General features: G+C 36.7%; 1 protein-coding gene across 17 annotated transcripts in view; it reads right to left on the bottom strand.

The window, feature by feature from the left end:
* LOC103889448 (phosphatidylinositol 3,4,5-trisphosphate 3-phosphatase TPTE2-like) overlaps positions 1-18,600 on the bottom strand; it is a 151,078-nt gene that overhangs the window by 26,721 nt on the left and 105,757 nt on the right. For 11 of the 17 annotated variants that reach the window (XM_063714763.1, XM_063714762.1, XM_063714766.1 and 8 more), the window contains 6 exons: positions 17,742-17,774; positions 16,426-16,486; positions 15,524-15,605; positions 15,337-15,425; positions 11,905-12,042; positions 1,672-1,733 (listed from right to left, as the gene is read on the bottom strand). In XM_063714763.1, the coding sequence (XP_063570833.1) occupies positions 1,672-1,733; positions 11,905-12,042; positions 15,337-15,425; positions 15,524-15,605; positions 16,426-16,486; positions 17,742-17,774 (465 nt within the window). The other 6 variants (XM_063714774.1, XM_063714771.1, XM_063714770.1 and 3 more) reach the window with 5 other exon arrangements.

Raw genomic sequence — 18,600 nt, 5'->3', positions numbered from 1 at the left:
GTACAGTGGCAGGATCTAAGTCACTGCAACCTCTGCCTCCTGGGTTCAAATGATTCTGCTGCCTCAGCCTTCTGAGTAGCTAGGACTACAGGTGTGTACCACCACGCCCAGCTATTTTTTGTATTTTTAGTAGAGATAGGGGTTTCACCATGTTGGCCAGGCTGCTCTCAAACTCCTGACCTCATGATCCGCCTGCCTCAGCCTCCCAAAGTGCTGGGATTACAGGCGTGAGCCACCCGTGCCCAGCCGAGTGATCTTTGGGCAGAGGCTACCGAAAATAACAAAATTAGGACTTCTCTCATTCAAGGATTCATACACTCATAAAATTTTAGAGCTGGAAAGACCTTAAAAAGCATTTGGTCCAACCCTTCTTTCCATATGACAAATGACAACACTGAGACCAAAAGAAAGCCAAGCAATCTGCCATGGAGATGCTGCAGCCACTTAGAAGCAGCACAGGCCTGGAATACAGGTCCCTGGATCTCAGTCTAGGGCTCTGGATCAATGGCTGTCAATGACTTTCAAACCTTTTGTTTTTTAAGCTGCAATCCACATTAATAAACCTAGGAGACACACACACACACACACACACACACACACACACACACACACACACACCCCCCCCCAATATTTAAGCCTTTTGATATTTTCTATTCTGCTCTATTCCATTTTATTTTTAAAAGATGTCAGTTACAACCCAGTAACTTTAAAACTCACTGATAAATCATGATCCATAGCTTGAAAAACACCATCCTAGAACACCCATTTTCAAAATCTGTGTATCTCAAATGAGAGAAAGCAAAGGTGGTGGAATTGGAGTTTGGGCACTGTGCACAACCACCACCTCTTCCCTAGACTGCAGGCCAAACAACTCCAGCACAGCTGCTGGAAATGGTAGCATCTCAGCAAGAAAATGGCAGAAAGAAAAATGACTGAGAACTCTGCTTTAAGTGGAAACAGCCCACCTCGTCTTATCAGAAATTTCTAGAGGTCACAGACTCCACATGTATTGACTAAGCAAAGATATTTACATTCAGGAGAGGCTTTGTTTTGAGTTGCGAAATGTTGCTTTTTATCTACCTAAGAGTTGTGAGGATGGGCAAGGCTCTTTGCAGAATTTATCTAATTAAGCTTGATACTATTCTCACGAGGAAGGAAGAAGTCATGGTACCGGCAGGAGTAAGAGCAGGGCCAGGTGAAGTGAGGGAAGCATCTTGATTACTGAATGTTTTTTTCTGTGTAAAAGGTGAGCTTTTCACCCTATCATGAAATTGTTAGCTTTACTCCCCTCACCTTAATCCTGCCCCATCAGGTCTTGTCTTTATTTAAAATGTTGCTATTGTATACATCATAGATTTTTTGCATTAATTTTTATTAAAATATTGCATTAAAATTATTTATTTTAATCATTACAATTTTTAGCATTCCCTTAAATTTTGCACCTCATTGACCTCACTCTAGTCCTGGCCCAAAGAGATTCTGAAGTCAGCTACTAACTAGTGCACGTTAAACAAGAAAGTATCAAAAACAGACTTTCTAAAAACTGCTTCTCTAATTATAATTTTACTAAGCACCATGACTAAAATAATCATCTTAATGTCCTACCAGTGATGTTTCAGAACTAGCAAACTCAATCATCATAAGACAAAGTTTGTAGAACATCTTTCATACCTCTGCAGTTAAAAATATTTCAGAGGCAACAAGGCAGGCGTAAACCATAGTTCCGGTTCTTCCTAGAAAAGAAAAGAAGTTAGTTCAAGGAACATACGTGGTATAAAAATACACTCAGAAATATTCAAGGAGTGCATTTTAAGTTGATTTTCTTTCTTTTTTTTGAGACAGGGTCTTGCTGTGTCACGCAGGCTGGAGTGCAGTGGCACAATCTTGGCTCATTGCAACCTCCGCCTCACAGGTGAAAACTACGCAAATTACATTTACAGTAAAAATATCTCTCACCATCTCTCCACAAAAGGACACGATGAGGTTTTTACTAAATCTGTAAGAAAGCAACAATTATGTCTTTTATAATTTTTTTGGATAATAGAAAAAAGAAAAATTCCCAACTCATTTAGTAGATTAATATAACTGATTCCAAAATTGCACAAATATAGTAGAAGAAAAGATAATTTTACACCAGTCTCACATATAAATGTAGATTTAAAAATATACATATATTTTCAAAGTGAATTCAGCAATGTAGAAACACCATGTATCAACACCAAGTGCCATTTTGCTTAAGGATGCAAGGATGTTTTTTCCAAGGTGGCAGATTACAGGCTTTTAGCATGCCTCAGTCATTTGGAAATAGCAAGCAAGTACATAAAGACCAACTCTGTGGGCTTTAATTCAAGAAAGAAAATGGCAATTCCCCGGAATTACGAAGGACATCCCAGATCCTGGGGAGGACAATGCAGGCAAGCAGCCCTCAGGACAGCATTCGACTGATAAAAGTGAGTGAAGCCTCAGTATGTGGGAGAGGCAGACAGCATCCCTCTGTCTCACCTTTCCACTGGAGATCCACGCAACCCGGGCAGAGGAAGAGATTGTTTCTCCCAAGCCTTGGAGCTCATTTGAGGAGAGACTTGGAGACTTTGTGGGGGAACGACACAGGGAAACGCTGCCGGCATTTTCCCAAACTTGGACTGGGAGCAGGACAACACTGGGGAAATCTTCCCTATCTGGCCCCACCCATCTTGTGCCCCCAATCCCCCTACCCCTAGGGCTGAGGGAGCTCAGATTAATGTGTACTCAGGAAATCAGCCCATTGCCTGGGGAAACAGAGAGCTCCTCCCAATAGACAAGGATCAAGTACATAGCCAGCGGCACTGCCAACAGCCAGCTCTTACCCATGGCGCCATCTACTGGCTTGTCGGTCAAACCACACACCCAATATAAAACCTGCCGACGGAAGTGCATGGGGCTACAGAAGCAAAGCCAAAAGACCCTACCCAGCATGCTCTACAGTCACACCCCCTAGGGAGCAGGGAAAGGGAAAGAAGAAAAAAAAACAATAATATTATAGGAAAGGAAAGAAAAAGAAAAATCCTACTCAAACAAAAATAATTACACAAATTAGAAGTGCTAGCATCTCCAGATGAGAAGGACCCAAGCAAGAATTCTGGCACCATGAGAAATCTGAATGTAGTGACACTACCAAAGGATCACACTAGCTCTCTGGCAATGCTTCCTACCCAAATGAAAACTCAGAAATGACAATAAGCAATTCAAAGCTTGGGTTGTGAGGAAGCTCAATGAGATTCAAGGTTGAAATCAACAAAAAGAAACTTCTACATCAATCTGGGAAATGAAGGAAGAGATAAACATCTTAATAGGAAATCAATCAGAACTTCTAGAATTAAAAAAACTCACTTAAGGAATTTCAAAATACAACTGAAAGCTTTATCCAATAGACTGGACAAAGCAGAAAACATAATTTCAGAGCTTGAAGACTGGTCTTTTGAACTAATCCAGTCAGACAAAAATAAAGAAAAAAGATTTTTTAAAAGTGAAGAAAGTCAGAAATATGAGATTATGTAAAGTGATCAAACCTAGGAATTACTGGCATGCCCTAGAGAGAAAGAGAAAAAGAAAACAACCTGGAAAACATAGTTGATGGAATAATTCAAGAAAATTTCTTGAATCTTGCTAGACAGACATCTAAGTACAGTAAAGCCAGACAGTGCCTGTGAGATACTATAAAAAATGAGCATTACCAAGGCATAAACTCACCAGACTGTCCAAGGTCACTGTCAAAGAAAAAGCCCTAAAGGCACTGGAGAAAAAGGCCAGATCACATACAAAGGTAGCCCCATCAGGATAACAGCAGACTTCTCAGCAGAAACCTTACAAGCCAGGAGAGATTGAGGGATCTATTTTCAGAATTCTTAAAATAAATTATAATCAAGAGATTCACATCCTGCCAAACTAAGCTTCATGAGTGAAGGAGAAATAAAAACATTTTTCTAGAGAAGCAAATGCCAAGAGAGTTCATTACCACTAGACCAGTCTTACAAGAGATGCCTAAGGGAGTTCTAAACGTGGAAATGAAAGAATGATACCTGCTATCATAAAAACACACTGAAGTACACCGCTCACAGACCCTATAAAACAACCACACAATAGAAAGTACAAAAAAACCAGCTAACAATTTCATGATAGGGTGAAAAGCTCACGTCAATAGTAACCTTGAATGTAAACACACCACTTAAAAGTCACAGAGTGGGCTGGGTGCGGTGGCTATTCCTGTAATCCCAGCACTTTGGGAGGCCAAGGCGGGCAGATCACGAGGTCAGGAGATCGAGACCATCCTGCCCGATGTGGTAAAACCCTGTCTTTACTAAAAATATAAAAATTAGCCAGGCGTAATGGCACATGCCTATAATCCCAGCTACTCAGGAGGCTGAGGCAGGAGAATCACTTGAACCCGGGAGTCAGAGGTTGCAGTGAGCCAATATCATGCCACTGCACTTTAGCCTGATGACAGAGCGAGATTCTGAAAAAAAAAAAAAAAAAAAAAAAAAAAGAAAGAAAGAAAGAAAAGTCACAGAGTGGCAAGTTGGATTAAAAAAACAAAACCCATCTGTCTGCTGTCTTCAAGAGACCCATCTCACATGTAACAATACCAATAGGTTCAACGTAAAGGGTTGAAGAAAGATCTATCACACAGAGAAAACACAAAAAAGATCAGGAGTCACTATTCCTAAAACAGATAAAAAAAGGCTTTAAACCAACAATAGCAAAAAAGGACAAAGAAGAGCATTACATAATGATATGGAGTTCAATTCAACAAGAAGCCTTAACTATCCTAAATATATATGTACCCAACATTGGCTCACCCAGGTTAATAAAACAGATACTTCTAGACCTATGAAAAGACAGCCACACAACAATAGTCAGGGGACTTCAACACCCCACTGATAACATTACACAGATCATAAAGACTGAAAACTAACACAGAAATTCTGGACTTAAATTCAACACTTGACCAATTGGACCTAATAGAAACCTAAAGAACTCCCAGCATTTTGGGAAGCTGAGGCAGATGGGCAGATCACAAGGTCAGGAGTTTGAGACCAGCCTGGCCAATATGGTGAAAACCCGTTGCTACTAAAAATACAAAAATTAGCCAGGTGTGGTGGCAGGTGCCTGTAATCCTAGCTACTCGGGAGGCTGAGGCAGGAGAATTGCTTGAACCCAGGAGGTGGAGGTTGCAGTGAGCCAAGATCATGCCACTGCACTCCAGCCTGGACAACAGAGTAAGACTCCATCTCGAAAAAAAAGAAAAATAAAACACCTATGAACCAAAAAAGCCCAGATCAGATGTATTCATAGCTGAATTCTATCTACTATACAAAGAAGAACTGGTACCAGTTCTACTGAAACTATTCCAAAAAATTGAGGAGGGACTCTTCCCTAATTCATTGCATGAATCCTGCATCACCCTGAAACCAAAACCTGGCGAAGACACAGTAAAAAAAAGAAAACTAAAGGGTAATCTCAACGATGAAGACAGCCACAAAAATCCTTAACAAAATACTGGCAAACCAAATCCAACAGCATGTCAAAAAGTTCATGATCAAGTAAGCTTCATTCCAAGGATACAAGGTTCAGCACATGCAAACCAATAAATGTGATTCACCACACAAACAGAATTAAACAGAAACCACATGATCATCTCAATAGATGCAGAAAAAAAAGCTTTTGATAAAATTCAACATCTTTCTTGATTAAAAAAAACACTCAAGAAACTAGGAATCAAAGGAACATATTTCAAAATAGAGCCATGGGCCAGGTGCAGTGGCTCACATCTGTAATCCCAGCACTTTGGGAGGCCAAGGCAGGCAGATCAGTTGAGGTCAGGAGTTCAAGACTAGCCTGGCCAACATACTGAAACTCCGTCTTTACTAAAAATACAAAAATTAGCCAGGCGTGGTGGCACATACCTGTAATCCCAGTGACTCAGAAGGCTGAGGCAGGAGAATTGCTTGAACCCAGGAGGCAGAGGTTGCAGTGACCGAGATTGCACCACTGCATTCCAGCATGGGTGACAGAGCAAGACTCCATCTCAAAAAACAAACAAACAAACAAAAAAACATGCTGGGCGTGGTGGCTCATGCCTGTAGTCCCAGCACTTTGGGAGGCTGAGGTGGGTAGATCACCTGAGGTTAGGAGTTCGAGAGCAGCCTGGCCAACTTAGTGAAACCCCATCTCTACTAAAAATACAAAAATTAGCTGGGCGTGGTGGCAGGTGCTTGTAATCCCAGCTACTTGGGAGGCTGAGGCAGGAGAATCACTTGAATCTGGGAGGTGGAGGTTGCAGTGAGCCAAGATTGCGCCATTGCACTCCAGCCTGGGCAAGAAGAGTGAAACTCCATCTCAAAAAAAAAAAAAAAAAAAGAAATCATTTCCTTTGCAGCATCATGGATGCAGCTGGAAGTCATTATCCTGAGCAAATTAATGCAGGAATAAAAAACCAAATACCATATGTTGTCACTCATAAGTGAAAGCTAAACAATGGGTGCTCATGGACACCAAGGTGGCAATAATGGACCCTGGGGAGTTCTAGAGGGGGCACAGCAGAAAAGGGCACAGGGTGAAAAACTAACTATTGGGTCCTGTGCTCAGTACCTGGGTGATGCAATCAATCACACCCCAAACCTCAGCATCACACAATATTACCAATAAACCTGCATATGTACTTCCAAATCTAAAAGTTAAGTTATACCAAAAATCTAAGCTCAAAAAGAAAAAAAAGTCTTTTGCCCATTAAAATCAAATAATAAAAAATACAAGAATCATCCTATATCAGAAATCTATATTAATGCAATTTACCATATTCATTGATTAAAGAAGACATACCTTACAATTATCTCAATTAATGCAGGAAAAAGCATTCACTAAAATTCAGCCTGCACCTGTGACTTCAAAAATTAACAACAACTAGGAAACTTCCTTAACTCAACAAAGAGAATCTACCAAAATACCTACCAGGAACATCATATTAATGACATCATATTGACAGCATTTTCTTTAAAGCCTGGAATTAAACAAAAATGCCCTCTCTTCACTGCTTCCATTTAACAGTATACTGCAGAGCCTAACCAGTGTAGAAAGTCAGTGTAGTAAGTAAATCTTTAGAATAACTCCTTAATCTAATGAGAGAGTTTAGGAAGATTTCTAGATGCAGGCTCAACATAAACAAAAATTAATAGCTAAATCAAGGATGCAGGTTGAAATATTTACAGTAATTAATAAAAACACAGAAAAGGAGTATATGACTTCCAAGGTAATGACAGAGGGTGAGAAGGAAAGAATTATATTATTAAAATTCAATCAAATGAAAACAGAATGTCAGTAGGAAAATAGAAGAGTTAAATAAAATAGATGTACATAGAACGCTGTTCTCAACAATGCATAATACATGTTCTTTTCAAATGTACAGAAAACATTTGACAATATCGACCAATTCTGGGCCATAAAGCAAGTCTAAACAAATTTCAAATAACTAAAAAAGAAAAAAATACATAGTATGTTCTGTGTCCACAACACAATATAATCAGAAATCAAAAATTTAAAGATAAATACAAAATTCTCATATGTTTGGAAATAAGGAAGTATACTTCTACATTACTCATGGGTCAAAAAAAAAACAAGCACAAAGTTGGAAAATAGTTTGAACTAAGTAAAATAAAAACACTACAAATAAAAATTTATGGGATGAAGCTAAAGCAATTCTTAGAGGAAAACTTGTAGCCTTAAATGGTAAATAGAAAAGAGAGTGGTTGACACTCTAAGAATTATCCATGTCAAGAAGTCAGGAAAAGAAAAAATTAACCCTACAGAAGAAAATACTAAATATCATAGTAATTGAGGAAATAAAAAATAAATAAAAAATAGAGACCACCAATAAGGCCAAAAATTTGGTACTTTTAAAAGACCAGTAAAATTGATAAATCCCTGGTGAGACTAATCAAAAGAAAAAAAGGGGAGAAGGCACCAAGAAAGCAATGTCAGGAATAAAAAAGGGAACACCTCTGTAGACATTAAAATGGTAAAATGATATTGTGAACAATTTGATGTCCAGACATTTGCAGAGTTAGATTAAATGGACAAATGCTGGGAAAACTATAATCTACCAAAATGGGCAAAAGAAATAAAATTATAAAAACATTCTATATATGGAATTGAGCCATAATTTAAAGACTTCTCTCCAGAGAAAACTCTAGGCCAATGTGAGTTCACTGGTGAATTTCACTTTACACTTAAGAAGGAAAAAAATCAGCATGCATAAATTTACCCAGAGATTAAAAACAGAGAAAATGAAATCTAACTCATTTTACGAAGCCAAGATTTGAAAAAACTATGAGAAAGGAAAATTATAACCAATCGCCTGGATGACATGAATTTCAAAATCCTAAACAAAATATTAACAAACAGAATCCAGCAATTTAATAATAAAATAATTTAATAAATATTTAACAAAATAATACAGCACAACTAAATTACGTTTATTCCAGAAATATGTTTGTTTACCACTTAATCAATGTAATTAACCACATTTATTTATAGGATAAAGTAGAAAAATTATCATCTCAAAGATTCAGAAAAATCTTTAAGAATTCAACATCCATTCATGATTAAAAAAAAAAAAAAACACTTAGCAAGCTAAACGAATTTCTTTTTTCTTTCTTTTTTTTTTTTTTTTTGTTTCGCTTTTTGAGACAGAGTCTCACTCTGTCATCCAGGCTGGAGAGCAGTGGTGTGATCTTGGCTCACTGCAACCTCTGCTTCCTGGGTTCAAGTGATTCCCGTGCCTCAGCCAGAGTAGCTGGCATTACAGGCATGTGCCACCACACCTGGCAAATTTTTGTATTTTTTAGTAGAGACAGGGTTTCACCATGTTGCCTAGGCTGGTCTTAAACTCCTGGCCTCAAGTGATCTGCCCCCACTGGGCTTCCCAAAGTACTGGGATTACAGGTGCAAGCCATGGCGCCCAGCCAAGGAAGGAATTTCTTAATCGATAAATGGTAGTTAATACACACACACACACACACACACACACACACAGAGTCATAAAGCAATTGGAGAGATGTTGAAAGCTTTTCCTTTGAGAATGGAACTGTATGTTGATGGCTGCTATTGCCACTTCTAATTCTACACTGTACTGAAGGTTCTAGCCAGTGCTAGGGGAGATAAATGACTGAAATGGAAAAAATACAATTTATTATTTTCATATGATGTAATCATGTACCATAAAATCCAAAAGAATCTATAGATGAATTAGTAGAACTAATAAGTGAGTTTAGGCTGGGCATGGTGGCTCAGGCCTACAGTCCTAGCACTTTGGGAGGCGGAGGCTGAGGCTGGCAGATCACTTGAGTGCAGGAGTTTGAGACCAACCTGGACAACATAGCGAAACCCCATCTCTACAAAAAAATGAAAAAAATAGCTGGGCATGGTGGCACCTGCCTGCAGTGCTAGCTACTCAAGAGGCTGATATAGGAGGATCACCTGAGCCCAGGGAGGTTGAGGCTGTACTGAGCCGTGATCATGCCACTGCACTCCTGCCTGGGTGACAGAATGAGACGCTACCTCAAAAAAAAAAAAAAAAAAAAAAAAAAAAAAAGCGAGTTAGGAAAGTTGCTAATTGCAAGATTAATAAATAAAATGAACTGCATTTAAAACAATAAAAAACATTTAGAAAATAAACATTTTAAAGGGATATCATTTAAATAACCACAAAAACATCCAAGAATAAATCTCACCAAAAATATGCAAGCTTTCTATACAGAAAATGAGAAAGCATTATAAAGAGAAATTGAAGAGGACCTAACTAAATGAGAGAATACCTCTGTTCATGGGTTGGATGAGTCAATATTGTAAAGATTCAATTCTCCCCAGTCTATAAATTCAATGCAATTCCAAACAAATTTCTATCCAGTGTGTGTAATTTGACTAGTTGATTCCCAAATTTATATGGAAATATAGATGACCTAAAATACCCAAACGATTGTGAAGAAAAAGAAAAAGATGATGAGGACGTATTAGAAAGCTACAGTAAGATAGTTGTGCTATTGGCACACAGATGAAAAATCAATGAACAGAATAGAAAGGTCAGAAACAGATTCACGTTCTTCAGGGTAGTAAAGAAATGAAAATCTTCTGAACCAGTGTGCTGGAATAACTGGATAGCCATACATGGAAAAAGATGAAACCTGATGTCTTCCTCACACCACACACATAAATCAATTTTAAAAGGAATGAACCTTCTCGAAGAAAATATAGTAGTAAAATGTCCTTTAAACTCAAGGAAAATTGTCTTAATCAGGACACAAAAACACAAACTTTATAAAGGGAAGGCATGATACCTATGATGGTAAGACAACTAAGAACTTCTGTTAACCAAAAGATACTCCTGAGAGAGAGAAAAGGCAAATCACAGAGCAGAAAAGTTTTCTTTAATACATTTATGACCAATAACAGAATTGAAATCAGAATACATAAAGAACTCCTACAATCAGGAGAAAAAAGATGAATAATCCAGGAGAAAAATGGTTAAGAAAATTAAAAAGTTACTTTACATAAAGGATATCCAAATATTTAATAATCTTAAGAAAACTTCCTCAATCTTATTAGTAATTATAGAAATGCAAATGATCACCACCATAAGATGCCATCACACAAACACCCAAAGGCTAAAAATAAAAATACTCAGAATTGCAAGTATTGGGGAAGATATGGAATGCTTGAAGTGTACAATACCAGTGGAGTAAAAATTGGTACAACTGTTTTAGAAAACAGGTGACATTATCAAGTAAAGTTCAAGATTCATTACCCTAAGACAGAACAATTTTAGTCTGAGGTATACACTCAACAAAAATGTGGCCACAGGTGCAACAAGAAACATGTATTTTTAAAAGCAGTATTATTGGGCTGGGCATGGGGGCTCATGCCTGTAATCCCAGCACTTTGGGAGGCAGAGGCAGGCATATCACTTGAGGTCAGGAGTTAGAGACCAGCCTGCACAACATGGCAAAACCCCATCGCTATTAAAAATACAAAATTAGCTGGATATGGTGGTGGACGCCTGTAATCCCAGCTACTCTGGAGGCTCAGGCGCGAGAATTGCTTGAACCCAGGAGGCGGAGGTTGCAATGAACTGAGATCATGCCACTGCACTCCAGCCTGGGTGACAGAGTGAGACCTCATCTCTAAACAAAAAACAAAAAACATAATTTATCACAATAAAAACTGGAAACAACCCAAATGTAATAGAAAAAAAGAGATTCCATTTTCAGTCACAATTTGTGTAGGAATGAAGTTTTGAAAAGATGTGCAAAGACATGATGAAAAAAAGTATAAAATATTATTAAAGAATGAACAAGATGATTCACATGTACAACTCAATATCGCAAAGTTGTCAGTTCTCTCAAGTTAATCTATAAATTCAATGTAGTTCCAATAAAAATCCTAAAAGTGTTTTATTATGGCACTTCATAAAATGATTTTAAAATTGAATGTAATAATAACGTTCCAAGAAGAGCAAGACAATTCTGTCTTTATCAAACCATATTATAAAGCTACAATAATTACAAAAGTGTGGTAGAGAGAACTTAGAAACAGTTTTGAATATTTATAGAAACTTAGTATATTACTGAGAGGGATTACAAATTAATGGAGAACAAAATAGCATGCAATTGATGGTGTTAGGACAATTGGCTATCTATATGAAAAAAACACTTCCCCCAACTTCCAATTAGATCAAAGACCCAAATATTAAAAATGGAACTTGAATATTTTTGAAGAAATGTGGAATATCTTTACTATATCAGTGTAGGGGTGAATTTCATAAACATGACAGAAAAGCATGAAATACATACACACACATAGATAAACAAATTTTACCATATTCAAAATTACAAACTTCTCTCCGGGCATGATGGCTCATGCCTGTAATCCCAGCACTTTGGGAAGCTGAGGTGGGTGGATCACTTGAGTCCAGGAATTCGAGACCAGTCTGGGCAACACAGTGAGACCCTGTCTCTATAAAAAATACAAAAATTAGCCAGGCATGGTGACACTCACCTGTAGTCCCACTTACTCAGAGGGGCTTGAGCCCCAGGAAGTTCAGGCTGTAATGAGCCGAGATCGTGCCACTGCACTCCAGCCTGAGTGACAGAGCGAGATCATGTCTCAAAACAAAACAAAAATTTACAAACTTTTGTACAACAAAATAAATCACAATCAAATTTAAAAGGCAACATGTGGGGAGAATATAATTGCAATACTAAGAAAAATTGGCATTCAGATTCTTTAAAGAACTCCTATAAATCAATATAAACTATTTTTACTATCATGATACTACTGGTAACCTGCAGGCAGCAACCAACCAGAAGACAGCAAGACTAATATGAATGAACACACAAAAAAGAGGCTGCTCTGGTACATACCAGCTGAATATTAGCCCTCTAAACAACCTTTAACAAAATCAACAAAATATTATGTGAACACAGAATAATGTAAACCCCCTCTCAGCAAAAAAGAAAAAAGTCAAATTTGAAATGAATGTTTTCCTTCAAGCAAGGAATTAGCATTAGTTAATAGAAAACTGATGCTAACTTCTTGAATAATAACATTTTAGGTTGGGCAATGTGAAATGGCCATTTTTAAAGCAAAAGATGGTTAAAAACTGGCAATTTCAAATGATTCAACCGCTATATACTTAACTACGGTATTGTAAATTGCCAGTTTATATACAATATTCCAACCTGTAGAGCTAAACACAGAACCTGTATATTAACTAATATACAGCTAAACACAGAACCTGTATATTAACTAACGGGCTTGAAACTAGCCAATAAGACTAAAACTTGATTTTACTGAATTATATAAGTCAGTTTACAGTGTTATGTTTTCCTGGAATTTGATATAAAAATTCATTGAGAGCCCACTAAAAATGTAATTATTTGTGTTTGTCAAAATTTGTGAAATATGCTTAGATGATTATTTAAAGCCTAAACCTGAATGAGAGAAAACCTAACTGAACTTAAATTGGTTGGATTTACAAATGGCTTTTTCCCCATTTTAACTCCACCAATGTCAACTTCTTCGTATCATTACACTATAAAAATTCCAGTATAATTTTTGAAATAGCATCTCTGTTGGCTTCCTTACTCTAAAAGTTTCTCACAAAGTTTAAGAACAACCTTAAATATTACTGGAACAAAAACAGACATCTAGACCCATGGAACAGAATAGAAAGCCCAGAATAAATTCATGCATTTATACTCAGCTGATGTTCAACAAAGGTGCCAAGAATGCAAGATGGGGAAAGGACAATCTCTTCAATAAACAATACTGGGGAAACTGAATATCCACTTTCAGAAGAAGGAAATTGCAACCTATCTCACCCAATATACAAAAATCAACTCAAAGTAAATGCTTAACTGTGAAACCTGAAATTGGAAAACTACTAGAAGAAAACATAGGTGAAAATCTTCTTGACATTGGTCTGGGCCAAGATATTTTTGGATATGACTGAAAAGCACAGGCAACAAAAGAAAAAGTAGGCAAATGATACTGTATCAAACTAAAACACTTTTGCACAGCAAAGGAAACATTTATAGGGTAAAGAGACAACCTACAGAATGGGAGAAAATATCTACAAAGCATACATTCGATAATAGGTTAACAGTTTTTTTAAAAAAGGAACTCAGACAACACAATAGCAAGAGAACAAGCTACTTCTCTAGAAAATGGGCAAAGAACCTGAAAAGATATTTCCCAACAGAAGACACACAAATGGCCAAGAGGTATAATGAAAAAATGCTAAACATCATTAATCATTAGGGAAAAGCAAATTAAAACCACAAAGAGACATCCTCACACCTGTTAGGATGGTCATTAACAAAAAGACGAAAGAAGAGTTGGTGAGGATGAAGAGAAAAGGGATCCCCCTTGTACACTGTTGGTGTGAATGTAAATTAGTAGTTATTATGGAAAACAGCACTGAGATTCCTCAAAAAACCAAAAATAGAACTACCATATGATTTGGAGAGTCCACTTCTGGGTATATATCCAAAGGAAATGAAATCTGCACTCCCGTGTTCACTGCAGCATTATTCGTAATACCCAAGCTATGGAGTCAATCTAAATGTCATCAGTGGATGAATGGATAAAGAATATGTGGTATATATAAATAAAGGCATACTGTTCAGCCTTAGAGGATATCCTGTCACTCGAGATAATATGGATGAACCTGGAGAACATTACGCTAAGTGAAATAAGCCAGGCATAGAAAGACAAATACTGCATGTCTCACTTATTTGTGGAATCTAAAAAAGTCAGATTCATAGAAGCAGAGAGTAGAATGGTGGTTACCAGGGACTGGGGGGACAAAATTGGGGAGATTGTGGAGATGTTGGTTTTTACTTTATTATTATTATTTTTTTAGATGGAGTTTTGTTCTTGTTGCTCAGGCTGGAGTGCAATGGTGATCTCGGCTCACTGCAACCTCTGCCTCCCAGGTTCAAGCAATTCTTCTGCCTCAGCCTCCTGAGTAGCTGGGATTACAGGTGCATGCCACCACAGCTGGCTAATGTTTTGTATTTTTAGTAGAGATGGGGCTTCACCATGTGATCCACCTGCCTCAGCCTCCCAAAGTGCTGGGATTACAGATGTGAGCCACTGTGCCCAGCCTGAGATGTTGATTAAAGGATGCAAAATTTCAGTTAGACAGGAAGAATAAGTTCAGGAAATTTATTGTACAACATAGTGACCATAGTTAATAATAACGTATACTTGAAAATTGCTGTGACAGCAGATTTTAAATGTTCTCACACAAAAATATGTGGAGTAATGCATATGTTAATTAGCTTGATTTAGCCATTTCACAATGTTTACATATATCAAAACATCATGTTGTACACCATAAATATATTGATTTTTTATTTGTTAATTTAAAAATGAAAAAGATCAGCCTTAAATAAAATAAAAGTACTCTGACATTCTAAAATTAAAGACTGTTGGTATTTTGAGAGATATAAACTGGCAAACCAAAAATAAAGAAATCCAAATACTAGGAAAACAAGGGAAAATATGCTCAACCTTCTTTAGTTCCTTTTTCCTACTTTCTTCCCTTCCTTATCCTCTCCCTATCTCCTACCCTTCCTCCTCTCCTCTTTCCTTTCTCCTTCCCTTCTTGCAGCCTTGGAGCTAATATTTAAAAATGCTAACAATTATTAATACATATCAATAACAATATGTATCTTGTTCTTGTACTTTATCTATATTTACATGTCTTTAGAAAGGGAGAAATAAAAAGGAAAATGTTATTACCTTTGCCTCCTTTACAGTGAATTGCTGTGATGTTTTCAAGATCTTGAGCCATCCACTCATTTAATTTCTTGGTGAAAACCACCATCTCACTGACTTCAAGTTGAAGATTTTTAGTTAAAATATTTTCAAAAAATCAAGCCCAATATATTTAGCCCTCTTCTGATAGTCAGCTTAGCATAGAACTTACTGTAGAGTGGGGACATTATGATCATCAATCATGATTCTACCGACCCTATTATGGAAGTGCTTAGGATCATAAGCTGTTTCACCTAAAATAAATAATAGGTATGTCATATCTCTATAGGGAATAACACGATAAATGATGAAGTTATGAATAAGTTAACATATCTTATTAGAATTCCTTATCTATCTTCAAAAAGAGCTTTCCAAGTTGCTCCTCCTGCTCTAAAATAAACACAAGGGTTTCAAAAACATAAGGATGGTAGTGGTTTATCCATCTCATGTAACCTAAACTCAACTTATTTTTGTTTAATAGGTATAATTTTTAACTTTCTAGCAGACTATTCATTATATTATTGCAGGGTAGTTAGAAACCACACAAGAGGCAAATGTAGCTGACCAAAATGTTTGCCCCCTGAACATGTCTATTGAGTATACAGGTAGAGGAAAAAATCAAGAGAGACACAGTATTAAGCTGGGTAACAACCTATTTTCTACAGAGTTTTTTGCTTTTTTCCCATCTAGAGCTCTGCTCTCATCACATGCCACTGCTGATGGGTCAGAAGACTCATTTGTTAAATTGTCTATGTCCTCATAACACAATCTGGCAGGAAAAACAGAAAGATTTTCCTAAACCTAATATCGCTAGAACAGATCTTCCCTAAAATGGTTTGCTTCCACTCCAGCCTCATTGGTCCTGCCAAAGCCACATCCTTCATAGGGTACTTTGTGCTGCTGGGCTAACTCCTTCTACTAAATGGGGCCAGTCCAAGATGGGGATTTTTAAATTCATTCCTCACCACCACCAAATACTTATGATTAAATGCAATATAAAAAACAAAGTCATCTTCTTACATGCAGTAATCTGTTTTCTATCTACAGTAGCAAAATATAGAGTAATGTACATACTGCATAGATTGTAGACTCGATAGTGGTTTGGATGTTTATTTTCTAGAAACTGCACAACTTCCTAAAAAAGACAAACACATATCTTACATATTTACATGGCACCAACATAAGCTATTTCCTAGGGGGAACCTAAAATGGTTATTATTTTCATTAATTTGTCTCTCACTAGCATCTTCTAGGGGAGATTCAGGGAATAAGAGGGTATGCAAATTTCAAGTTCTAATCCACTGTGATTTTTCAAATAGTCCACAAAGTGTGTTTGGCTACACAGTTGAGTCTCTATTGTAAATACACCCTGTTTAAAGCTATCAGATAAGTAAATTAGCTGGTTAACTAACTTTAAGTAATTTGTTCTAAATCAATTCACAGTTAATGTGGTTCTTGTTTAAATCTAATTTATATTGGTTCTTATTTAAATTTAATTCTGAATAGATACATCTTTAGAGAGTGATCTGCATATTACAGTCTACCTAAGCACTATGTAAACAAATAAATGCAAAAAGTATATAGTATGATTGTGTGTATGCGTGATAGAAAAAGATAAATATATCAAATTTTAAATAACTGGTAACAATATGGAGACTTTTTTGGCTCATTTGTTCTCTTTATTTTTTTAAATGAAGATATATGTGTATCTATAAGTGTGTATATATATATGTATATATGTACAACCTTTAAAATGAAAAACAAATAGTAGTTATTATTTAAAATACAATCAATACCACTATATGAATCCAACTTTTAGTAAATATATCTTTCTGAAACATACACACACATATGCATATATCTCTGTGCAACAACAAAAATGACACAAAATTTAAAACTGATTAGTATGGTACCCTCAGAGAAATGTTTACTGGCTTAATACTGAGAAAAATAAAATGAACATATCAAAGTCATCCATTTATTAAATTGGCTATCTCTGTTAGGAGGAAATCATAAGTCAAAAAGATGAACACTCTGAATCTGCATAGTGGGGGAGGCAAGGATAAATAGTTTTATATACTTCAGAATTCATGGAATTTCTTACATAAAATCCATACGGGTTTAGAAATCACATAAAAAACTATAAATACCTATGAGAAATTTAAGCAAATTTTAATCAATTCTTTGGATGAGGAAGAAGTAAAGGTGTTGAATCAATGGAAGATCAATAGGCTCAGGTTTGACTTCATAAAAATCTGAAATTTCTGCTTAAAAATGCTATAATGAATAACAGGGGAAATGATTTTTCAGAAAAATTGACTGAATGGGGACTACGCCTAGTATGATAAATTAATAATTCATTAACAACAACTTAAATATTACTCACTCACCTTATAGATAAATGGGCCAAGGACATAAACAATCTGTAAAAGAGAAAATCTAACTGATTAACAACCTAGGTAAACATTCAGTGTCACCAATAACGAAGTCAAAACAACAATGAAATGCCATTTGCACCCATGCAATTAGCCCTTTCTCTTTTAATGAGAAAATCCAATGCTGGCAAAATAAGGCATGAAATTTAAAACTTTGATTTATTGTTGATACAAGAATACAATTGCTCTTGGATTTGGCAATATATATTAAGAACCCTAAAAATATTCATACTCTTAGCTAGGTAATTTCACTCCTAGCAATCTATACAGAAAAAGCCTTATGCGCAAAGATGTCTGTTGCTGTATTATTGATTATAATGACACTTAAATGTCCAACATTAGAGGTTAATCATAGCACTAATGAAATATCATGCAACCATTAGAATACCGTCCTGTCCTTCATTTTATTTTATATTTTATTTTATTTTGTCTCATTTTGTTTTATTTTGAGATGGAGTTTCACTCTTGTTGCCCAGTTTGGAGTGCAATGGTGCGATATCAGCTCACTGTAACCTCTGCCTCCCAGGTTCAAGCAATTCTCCTGCCTCAGCCTTCTGAGTAGCTGGGATTACAGGCACCTGCCACCACGCCTGGATAATTTTTTGTATTTTTAGTAGAGACAGGGTTTCACCATGCTGGCCAGGCTGTTTTGAACTCCTGACCTCAGGTGATCCACCCTCCTCAGCCTCCCCAAGTGCTGGAATTATAGGTGTGAGCCACCGCGCCCATCCCTGTCCTTCATTCTCTCAACAAGTAAATATCTCACACTGGTAATTTTTGTGCAGCCTTCCTTAGTATACATATATAGAAAAAC

The sequence above is a fragment of the Pongo abelii genome, chromosome 14 (genome assembly GCF_028885655.2).
Source record: "Pongo abelii isolate AG06213 chromosome 14, NHGRI_mPonAbe1-v2.0_pri, whole genome shotgun sequence".
NCBI lineage: Eukaryota > Metazoa > Chordata > Mammalia > Primates > Hominidae > Pongo > Pongo abelii.
This window is presented reverse-complemented; position numbering and strand designations above follow the sequence as displayed.